Source organism: Otolemur garnettii, unplaced genomic scaffold, assembly GCF_000181295.1.
Source record: "Otolemur garnettii isolate 467f Iridium unplaced genomic scaffold, OtoGar3 scaffold00043, whole genome shotgun sequence".
NCBI classification, from domain to species: Eukaryota; Metazoa; Chordata; class Mammalia; order Primates; family Galagidae; genus Otolemur; species Otolemur garnettii.
In genome coordinates, this window is record NW_003852438.1 from 7,080,244 (window position 1) to 7,090,395 (window position 10,152).

General features: G+C 42.6%; 1 protein-coding gene across 1 annotated transcript in view; it reads left to right on the plus strand.

Moving 5' to 3' along the window:
- The window catches only part of EIF4B (eukaryotic translation initiation factor 4B), a 52,550-nt gene that overhangs the window by 31,225 nt on the left and 11,173 nt on the right, over window positions 1–10,152 (plus strand). Inside the window, exons 4-7 of the mRNA XM_023513645.1 lie at window positions 1,801–1,855; window positions 2,496–2,630; window positions 7,124–7,261; window positions 7,356–7,550. Of these exons, the coding sequence (XP_023369413.1) occupies window positions 1,801–1,855; window positions 2,496–2,630; window positions 7,124–7,261; window positions 7,356–7,550 (523 nt within the window). The remainder of the gene's footprint in view (window positions 1–1,800; window positions 1,856–2,495; window positions 2,631–7,123; window positions 7,262–7,355; window positions 7,551–10,152) is intronic.

Here is a 10,152-nt window from a genome sequence, read left to right on the forward strand (position 1 = left end):
ACTCGCTTGAGCCCAGGAGTTGGAGGTTGCTGTGAGCTGTAATGCCACGGCACTCTACCCAGGGGGACAGCTTGAGGCTCTGTCTCAAAAAACAAACAAACAAAAAAAAAAAAGAAACCCATTACGCACCATGTCTCAAGTAAAAATCTTCATTGGTTCACTCGGCAGTTTTGCTTTGAATTTTATGGCTTTACTTTTTTAAAATAATATGGCCTGATGAAGGCAAACAGAAAAGTTAAGTGTTAGAAGGTGTTAAATTTTCAAGGAACTATCATAATGGTATTTTTGGTCATTTTAAGAGAATTTAGAATTTCTTACTAGGAATGTTTTACAGGAGAAAAATATTCATTCCTGCTTTTCACCACCACCCATAGATGTTTTCCTGTCCAGAGATACAAGAGGCTTATATCTGGGAAAAAGAAAAAGCTTCTTTTCTTCACAGAATATAAGCCTCCTTTTCTCTTTTAACTCCAGAAACCCCTCATTGTTTATTGAGAAGGTGATTTCTAGTGCTGTTTGTGACATAATTCTGCCATTTGACATGATTGAAATCAACATTTTTGCTATTTCATTATTGAGTACCATCTTGATAATCTGAAATCAGTGTCAGATTATGAATAAAAAGTCATAAATAGTTAAATTTACAAAAAGCTAAGATTTCTCCAGAGTTGTTTGTTTTTATTGACATTAATTTTGCTTAGTCTGGATAAGAAAAAGGATAACGTATAATTGTTAGCTGATGTTAGCTACATAGTCTCATAGTCTGTAATTAGGAGTTAACTTTATTATTTAGAGATTTTGTTAAAGTGGTATTTAATATGATTTAGGGTGTTTTTAACTAAAATTTGTTGTTAATTTTTCTTCAATGTTAAATTCTATGATATAAGGAAAAATCAGTAGACTTAGTAGAGTTCAAAGTATATAAATAATGATGTGGGAAAAGGAAATCGGGGGCTATCCTATGTTGCCCAGGTAGGACTCCTACTCCTCCTGAGTAGCTAGAACTACAGGAATGTGCCAGTGTACCCAGCTTCTATAACTGTCTGAATAAATAAATACTGTGGCACCAAATATACCTTTTATTTAGCTAATTGAAAATTATTTTTAGTTTATTATGCTTGACAAATTGCCTTAGATAGGTAAAAAGTTAATTCTGTTCTAAAATTAAGCTTTATAAAAGTAAGATAACTGCCCTGATGTTCATTTAAGGCTAAATTAAGTTTGTTAATTCTAAGGGACTATTTCCATTTTCAAGGCTTTTCAAACTAACAAATTGGAGTGTTGGCTAGATAAGTTTTTTTTTTTTTCCTTACTCTGTTGCCCTGGCCTCACAGCTTACAACAACCTCTAACTCTTGGGCTTGAGCAATCTTCTTGCCTCATCCTCCCAAGTAACTAGGACTACAGGCTCCTGGCACCATATCTGGCTAGTTTTTCTGTATTTAGTAGAGACAGGGTGTTGCTTTTGCTCAGGCTGGTCTCAAACTCCTAAACTCCAGCAATCCACTGGCCTCAGCCTCCCAGAGTGCTGGATTACAGGTGTGAGCTAGTGCACCTGGCCAAATTAGTCTATTTTGTTTGTTTGTTTGCAGTTTTTGGCCAGGGCTGGGTTTGAACCCACCACCTCCAGTATATGGGGCCAACTCCCTACTCCTTTGAGCTACAGGCACCGCCTCAGATTAGTCTTTTTTTATTATCTTCTTTCCCCTGGTGTTTCTGCCATGTCTACATGTTCAAGATCATTTAAAGGGTTTGTTCCTAAGGGGGTAAAAAATTGGTTAATATGGTCCTATCCTCTCAGTCCTTAGGTAATAGGAGAATTCGAGTGGATGTTGCCGATCAAGCACAGGATAAAGGTAAGAAAACTGATAGAAATTTGTTTGGTAATGGTCCTAGGATGACAAAACAGAGGTGTCTTTTCCCAGGAAATTTTAATAGAAGTAGTGGTGGGCCCAACTAAACCCAGAGTAATGGTTCTCAATCAGTTTTGCCCCACAGGGAGCTTTTGTAGACTTTTTGGGTTGTCACAGCTAGAAGGAGTGCTGCTGACATTTAATAGATAGATTGCAGGAGTTAATCCTAAAAGGCTAGACAGGTCTACCACTACCCACAAAAAAGAATTATCCAGCCCAAAATGTTTAGAGGTATTTTGATTGAAAAGCCCTGATTAAGCTAGATAAACATTACATATGTAATAAATAGATTTCTACTTAGCAGCACATTGAGCACAAAATAGACGTAATTCATGTATGTTTCAGAGACTCCTGGCCTGCACAGAATATGAGACAGATAAGGATTAAACTAATAGAAATAAATATTAAGAATTACCTGGTTGGGTTGGAGATTGTTCTTATGGGGTCTAGGGGCAACTTGATGATGACAGTGTGCTATAAGAAAGAAACGTGGTTCAAATGAGGGGAGGGTTCTGTGTAATGGGCAGTCTTTATGCGCTACTGTAACTTAAATTCTTGTTTATTTGTTTTAACATAATTGTAGACCGGGATGATCGCTCTTTTGGCCGGGATAGAAATCGGGATTCTGACAAAACAGATACCGACTGGAGAGCCCGTCCTGCCACAGACAGCTTTGATGACTACCCACCTAGAAGAGGTGATGATAGCTTTGGAGATAGTAAGTTTGTTTTTATGAAGTTAGGTTCTTTTGTTCTTTGGGGAGCTATTTAGCAATAGGATAGATGTATTATAGATGGTCATAATAGCAGGTAAAAGAGGAAAAAGTAGAAAAACATTTGATAATATCCAAAAAATTGATAGATGGAGAAAAATAATTTGGTAAATTCCCCCCTCCTCCTTCGGTAGAATGCTGTGGCATCATAGCTCATGGACCAGCAACTTCAAATTCTTGGTCTCAAGTGATTCTCTTGTCTCACCCTCCCGAGTAGCTGGGTCTACAGGCACCTGCCACAATGCCCTGCTGTTTTTTTAGAGACGGGATCTCACACTTATTCAGGTACTCCACCTGCCTCAGTCTCCCAGAATGCTAGGATTATAGGCCTTTTTTGTTGTTGTTGTTCTTTTTTTTTTTTCCTTCTGAGACAGAGTCTCATTCTGTTACCCCAGCTAGAGTGCCATGGTATCAGTCTAGCTCACAGCAGTCTTCCTCCCTTAGCCTCCCCAGTAGTTGAAACTATAAGTGCCCACAATGATGCCTGGCTAATTTTTCTATTTTTTAGTAGAGATGGTGTCTCGATGTTCAGGCTGGTCTTGAACTCCTGAGCTCAAGCAATACACCTGCCTCAACCTCTCACAGTCCTAGGATTACAGGCATGTACCACCTCACCCAGCCATAAATCGTTAATTAAAAAGGGGTGGTGCCTGTGGCTCAGTGAGTAGGGCACCAGCCCCATATACTTGGGGTGGTGGGTTCAAACCAAGCCCCCGGCGAAACTGCACCAAAAAAATAGCTGGGCATTGTGGCGAGTGCCTGTAGTCCCAGCTACTCGGGAGGCTGAGGCAAGAGAATCACCTAAGCCCAGGAGTTCGAGGTTGCTGTGAGCTATGACGCTATGGCACTCTACCGAGGGCAATAAAATGAGACTCTCTTTATAAAGAAAAAGCTGATCAAACAAAGAATTAAAAGGACGGATATTTCTCTCCTTTAAGGGGAAGAACACTGATAAACATAACAGGTCAAGCACAGTGGCTCACAACTGTGATCTCACCACTTTGGGAAGCCAAGACACGGGGGTGGAGGGATTGGTTATGTTCAGCCTGGGCAAGGGTAAGACATCATCTCTACAAAAGAATGGGGGGGTAGAATTAGCCAGGCATGGTGCCAGGTACCAGTAGTCCCAGCCAGTCAAAAGGCTGGGGCAAGAGGATCACTTTAGCCTAGATGTTTGAGGTTGAGCTATGGCAGCACCACTGTACTCTAGCCAGCACAACAGAGTGAGACGCTACCTCAACAAAAAGAATAAGTGTCTACCATATGCAAGACAGGGTCTGGGCTGAAGATGTAGTAATGAACACAAATAGCCAAAAAAATCCTATCTTCATTGGGCATTATAATAGGGAAAGAAGCTGTGATTAAATAAAATACAGTATAGATGGGGAAGTAGGAATGAATTAATCACAACTTCTATATCATCTAAGTCTAACAAAAGATATGTTAAACCTTCATGCGGAAAATTGTGCAACTTTATTAAAATACATGAAAAAAAGACTCAGGGCTAAATTTTTTTAATGGAATGAACCTACTGTTAAGTAGTGGTTTATATAATGAAATACTTGATGGCGGCTCGGCGCCTATAGCTCAACCGGCTAAGGCGCCAGCCACGTACACCTAAGGTGGTGGGTTCGAATCCCCAGCCCGGACCCACCAAACAACAACGACAGCTGCAACCAAAAAAAATAGCCGGGCGTTGTGGGGGGCGCCTGTGGTCCCAGCTACTTGGGAGGCGGAGGCAGGAGACTCGCTTGAGCCCAGGAGTTGGAGGTTGCTGTGAGCTGTAATGCCACGGCACTCTACCCAGGGGGACAGCTTGAGGCTCTGTCTCAAAAAAAAAAAAAAAAACCTGAAATAGGGTTCGGCGCCTATGGCTGGTATACGTATGCCAGCCACATACACTGGAGCTGGCAGGTTCAAATCCAGCCTGGGCCAAAAAATAGCTGGGCGTTAGACGGCACCTGTGGCTCAGTGAGTAGGGCACCGGCCTGACATGCCAAGGGTGATGGGTTCAAACCCAGCCCCGGCCAAACTGGAACAAAAAAATAGCTGGGCATTGTGGTGGGCACCTGTACTTGGGAGATTCTCTAAGGCAAGAGAATCCCTCACTTGGCCCAGGAGTTTGAGGTTGCCATGAGCTGTGACTCTATGGCACTTGACCCAGGGTGACAGCTTGAGACTGTCTCAAAAAAAAAAAAAAAAACCTGAAATAAACATGGCAAAATATTGATATCCACTAAGCCTAAGTAAAGGGATCGTAAGTTTGTTATAATTGCTTTGTAATGTTTCAAACACTTAAGTAAAAAGAAATGGTAAGAACAACTTAAGTTGACAAACATTTTAATTCTGTAAGATGCCTAATAAGTTCCATATCAATTATAAGTGGGAAAGCCATAAGAAATATAATTTCTATTAGGAGAGAGTCCTCCTTAACCTATTAAGATGTAGAAGAAGGAAGAAAGAATGGGGCACAGGTCAGGAATAGCAAATCAGTAAGTTTATGTCTGACTTTACAGGTCTTATGAACAAAAGGCCTTGGGGGAAACTATCTGAGATCCTTTACTTGGGCATTTATGCAAGAGATTCTGTTGTTAACAGGAAGAAATGGCTCTTTTGGCTGGGTGCCCGTAGCTTAGTGAGTAGGGTGCTGGCTGCATACACTGAGACTGGCGGGTTTAAGGCCAGCCTGGGCTAGCTAAACAACAAACAACAATGACAACTGCAACAAAAAAATAGCCATAACCACTGTGCTGTGGGCACTGAGCCAAAGAAATAAATGGCTTGGAAAAAAAAGCAGACAGACCAAGCAAAGGTCCTGTTGTGAGTCAAGGGACATGACTATTTTTTCACCTTGAATTTACAATAAGCAGGATGGATAACCGAAAGTTGTCCAAAAGTCAACTTAGTTAACCTGAGTTAAAGATCCCAGATTGTCAAGAGGTCAGAGACGTCTATCCCAAGCATTAGGCCAAACAAGAAATCTTGGGGGTGGGAGTATTATCTGAAATATTACTAGAAGTGCAGAGTTCACCTGCCTTTCCAGAATGTGCACAGGGTCATGCCTGTAATCCTGGCATTCTCAGAGACCAAGGTGGAAGGATCACTTGAGCTCAGAAGTTTGAGACTAGACTGAACAAGAGTGAGACCCTGTCTCTACTAAGAATAGAAAAATCAGCTATAGTCCTAGCTACTAGGGAGGCTGAGATAGGAGGAAGGATCTTTGAACCCAGGAGTTTGAGGTTTTAGTAAGCTGTGATTATGCCACTATACTACCCACAGCCACCAAGGGTGAGACTATGTCTTAAAAAATGAAAAAAAAAAATTTTAAAGCCACATGACTGGTTATTGTTTTTGTGTTCTGTTTTAGCGTTTTACTTGTGTATAATATAATGATTTTACTAACATTAATATATCTTTGGTTGGCTCGGCGCCTATAGCTCAACCAGCTAAGGCGCCAGCCACGTACACCTAAGGTGGCGGGTTCGAATCCCCAGCCCGGACCCGCCAAACAACAATAATGGCTGCAACCAAAAAATAGCCGGGTGTTGTGGCGGGCACCTGTGGTCCCAGCTACTTGGGAGGCGGAGGCAGGAGACTCGCTTGAGCCCAAGAGTTGGAGGTTGCTGTGAGCTGTAATGCCACGGCACTCTACCCAGGGGGACAGCTTGAGGCTCTGTCTCAAAAAAAAAAAAAAAATATATCTTTGGTTACAGCCGTTGTTGTTTGGCGGGCCTGGGCTGGATTCGAACCCACCACCTTAGGTGTATGTGGCTGGCACCTTAGCCACTTGAGCCACAGGCATCAAACCATGCTTCTTCATTCTTGTGAAGCTTTACTACAAATAGTGTGTTCCACTTCCATCCAGGTTAATACAAATGCTGTAAAGTCTCCATAGGAAGTTATTTTATTTCTATCCCATTCTTCCCAAAATTGCCAGCCCAGCAACGTTTATTTCACCAGGGAAATTTTTTGAAGAAATCAGATGGTGCAGCTCAGCTCCTGTAGCTCCAGTGGCTAAGGCGCCAGCCACATATGCTAGAGCTGGTAGGTTCAAATCCAGCCCGGGCCCGCCAAACAACTACAACTACAACCAAAAAATAGCTGGGCATTGTGGCAGGCGCCTGTAGTCCCAGCTACTTGGGAAGCTGAGGCAAGAGAATCGCTTAAGCCCAGGAGTTGGAGGTTGCTGTGAGTGAGGTGTGGGTGTGATGGCACAGCACTCTACCCAGGGTGACAGCTTGAGGCTCTGTCTCAAAAAAAAAAAAAGAAAAATCAGATGGTGAAAAAAAATCAATGTAAATAATTTCACTTTGGAAATAATGTTTATTGATTTATATTAAAAACTAAGTGGTAAATAAGAACTCTTGATATCACGTTGATCTAATGGGCTACCATGGTGTTAAAGAAAAGAGGGTGATGTTACCTGTCTTTTTCTCTAGAGTATCGAGATCGTTATGATTCAGATCGGTATCGGGATGGGTATCGTGATGGCTATCGGGATGGCCCACGCCGGGACATGGATCGATATGGCGGCCGGGATCGATATGATGACCGAGGCAGCAGAGACTATGATAGAGGTGATTATAAAATACAGTTAACATTCCTTTCTTTAAAGAACTCCTTTGACCCCTGCCTTCAGTGTGGTGATCACAATTTGGGATATGTTTACAGGCTATGATTCCAGGATAGGAAGTGGCAGAAGGGCATTTGGTAGTGGGTACCGCAGAGACGATGACTACAGGGGAGGCGGGGACCGCTATGAAGACCGTTATGACAGACGGGAGGATAGATCATGGAGCTCCAGAGATGATTACTCTCGGGATGATTATAGGCGTGATGATAGAGGTAATCCTTTTCTTTTGCTTACTTAATGGAACAGACACTGAAGAAACCATAGAAATTTTGCGGTTTTGCTTGAAACACCTAAAGTGGGTGTAATTTTCACATTGTAAAGGAAGCCGTAGATCATAGTGGAAAGAGCTTTGGCTGGACTTGGTGCCCGCAGCACAGTGGTTATGGTTCCATCCACAGACACGGAGGCTGGCGGGTTTGAACCCAGCCTGGGCCAGATAAACAACAATGACACGGCAAGAAAAAATAGCCAGGGGTTGTGGCGGGCACCTATAGTCCCAGTTACTTGGGAGGCTGAGGGTAGTGATTCGCTTAAGCCCAAGAGTTTGAGGTTGCTGTGAGCTGTGACGCCACAGCACTCTACTACAAGTGAAATAGTGAGACTCTGTCTCAAAAAAAAAAACAAGATTATTGGTGAAGGATGACATGAATAGAAGTAAAGCAGCATCTCGTTCTTCTCATCTTATGTACTAGTAGATAGGTTTTTCAGTTAAATTTTTTGAATAAATAGTACAAACAAAAAAAAATTTGCCAGACACTTTTCCAGCACAATCTCCTTGAAATAAGTTGCACTTTAATAATAGATGGTATTAGCCCCATTTTTCTTTTTCTTTTTTCTTTCTTTTTTTTTTTTTTTTTTTTTTTGTTGTTATCGTTGCTGTTGTTGTTTGGCGTCACAGCTCATAGGAACCTCAAACTCCTGGACTTAAGCAACTCTCTTGCCTCAGCCCCCCTCACTAGCTGGAACTACAGGCACCTGCCACAACGCCCGGCTCTTTTTTTGTTGTAGTTGTCATTGTTGTTTAGCCCTGGCCGGGCTCGAACCTACCAGCTTCAGTGTATGTAGCCAGCACCCTACTCACTGAGCCACGGGTACAGAGCTTTAGTCTCGTTTTTCAAATTAAGGAAATGAACTCAGATTAAACAGACTTCCTTGGTCAGTAATTGGTACTATGGAGTTAAAGGCAAGTGTTAGTGATTTCAATGCCCTTGTAATGCAATAATTCATTCATTCATTACTGGTGAGATTTCAGTGCACCTATTCTAAAACTATGCTCCTAATACTGTAACATGAAACGTACTGTTACAGATCTGACCTATCAGAAATTACTAATAAATGAGCACCACCATTTGTGTTCTAACTTTAGTGTTATCATTAAAATGGTTAAAATAGGCTCGGCGCCTATAGCTCAACCGGCTAAGGCGCCAGCCACATACACCTAAGGTGGCAGGTTCGAATCCCCAGCCCGGACCTGCCAAACAATGACGGCTGCAACCAAAAAATAGCCGGGCGTTGTGGTGGGCGCCTGTGGTCCCAGCTACTTGGGAGGCGGAGGCAGGAGACTTGCTTGAGCCCAGGATTTGGAGGTTGCTGTGAGCTGTAATGCCACGGCACTCTGCCCAGGGGGACAGCTTGAGGCTCTGTCTCAAAAAAAAAAAATGGTTAAAATATCTGACCCAGAATCTTTTTCTCTCTTTAACATCCCTATGTTAGTCTTGAACTTGGTGCCAGGGGTTTTATATCCATCATTTCCTATAATTCCTCAACAAGGGAAAATAACCTGGGTAGCTAATAAAACACAATAAGGTGACAAAATTTATCAGCAGTATGTGGAAATTCTACTTTAGTAAAGTCTTTCCTCCTTTCTCAAAAACAAAACAATGGTTTTGTTTGTTTGTTTGTTTGTTTCGAGATAGAGCCTCAAGCTATCCCCCATGGTAGAGTGCCGTGGCTTCACAGCTCACAGCAACCTCCAACTCCTGGGCTCAAGCAAGTCTCTTGCCTCTGCCTCCAAAGTAGCTGGGACCACAGGCGCCTGCCACAATGCCCGGCTATTTTTTGGTTGCAGCCGTCGTTGTTTGGTGGGTCTGGGCTGGATTTGAACCTGCCACCTTAGGTGTATGTGGCTGGTGCCTTAGCCACTTGAGCCATAGGCACAGAGCCAAAACAATGTTTTAATGTTTTGGTTTTAATTTTAAATTTCAGGCTCAGTACCTGTAGTTCAGTGGTTAGTGCATCAATCAGATACACTGGGGCTGGCAGGTTGGAACCCAGCTCGGGCCTGCTAAACAACAATGATAACAACAAAATAGCTGAGCATTGTGGCAGGCACCTGCCTCAGGAGGCTGAGGCAAGAGAATCGCTTAAGCCAGGTGGCGCCTGTGGCTCAAAAGAATGGGGCATCAGCCCCATATGTTGGAGGTGGTGGAGTCAAACCCAGCCCTGGCCAAAAATTGCAAAAAAAAAAAAAAAAAAAAAAAAAAGGGAGAGAGAGAATCACTTAAGCCCAAGAGTTTGAGGTTTCTGTGAACTGTGATGCTACAGCACTCCACCAAGGCTGACATGATGAGGCTGTCTCAGAAAAAATATAATTTTAAATTTCAATTCATTTTAAATTATTATCTATTTTTCTCAAGCAAGAAGCCTAAAAATAATAGCTAATGTTTATTTATTGAGCATTTACTCAGTACTAGCAGTAAGCTGAGTTCTTGTATTATTTAATCCTTAAGAATTCAGTGGTGTGGCTCGGCGCCTATAGCTCAACCGGCTAAGGCGCCAGCCACGTACACCTAAGGTGGCGGGTTCGAATCCCCAGCCCGGACCCGCCAAACAACA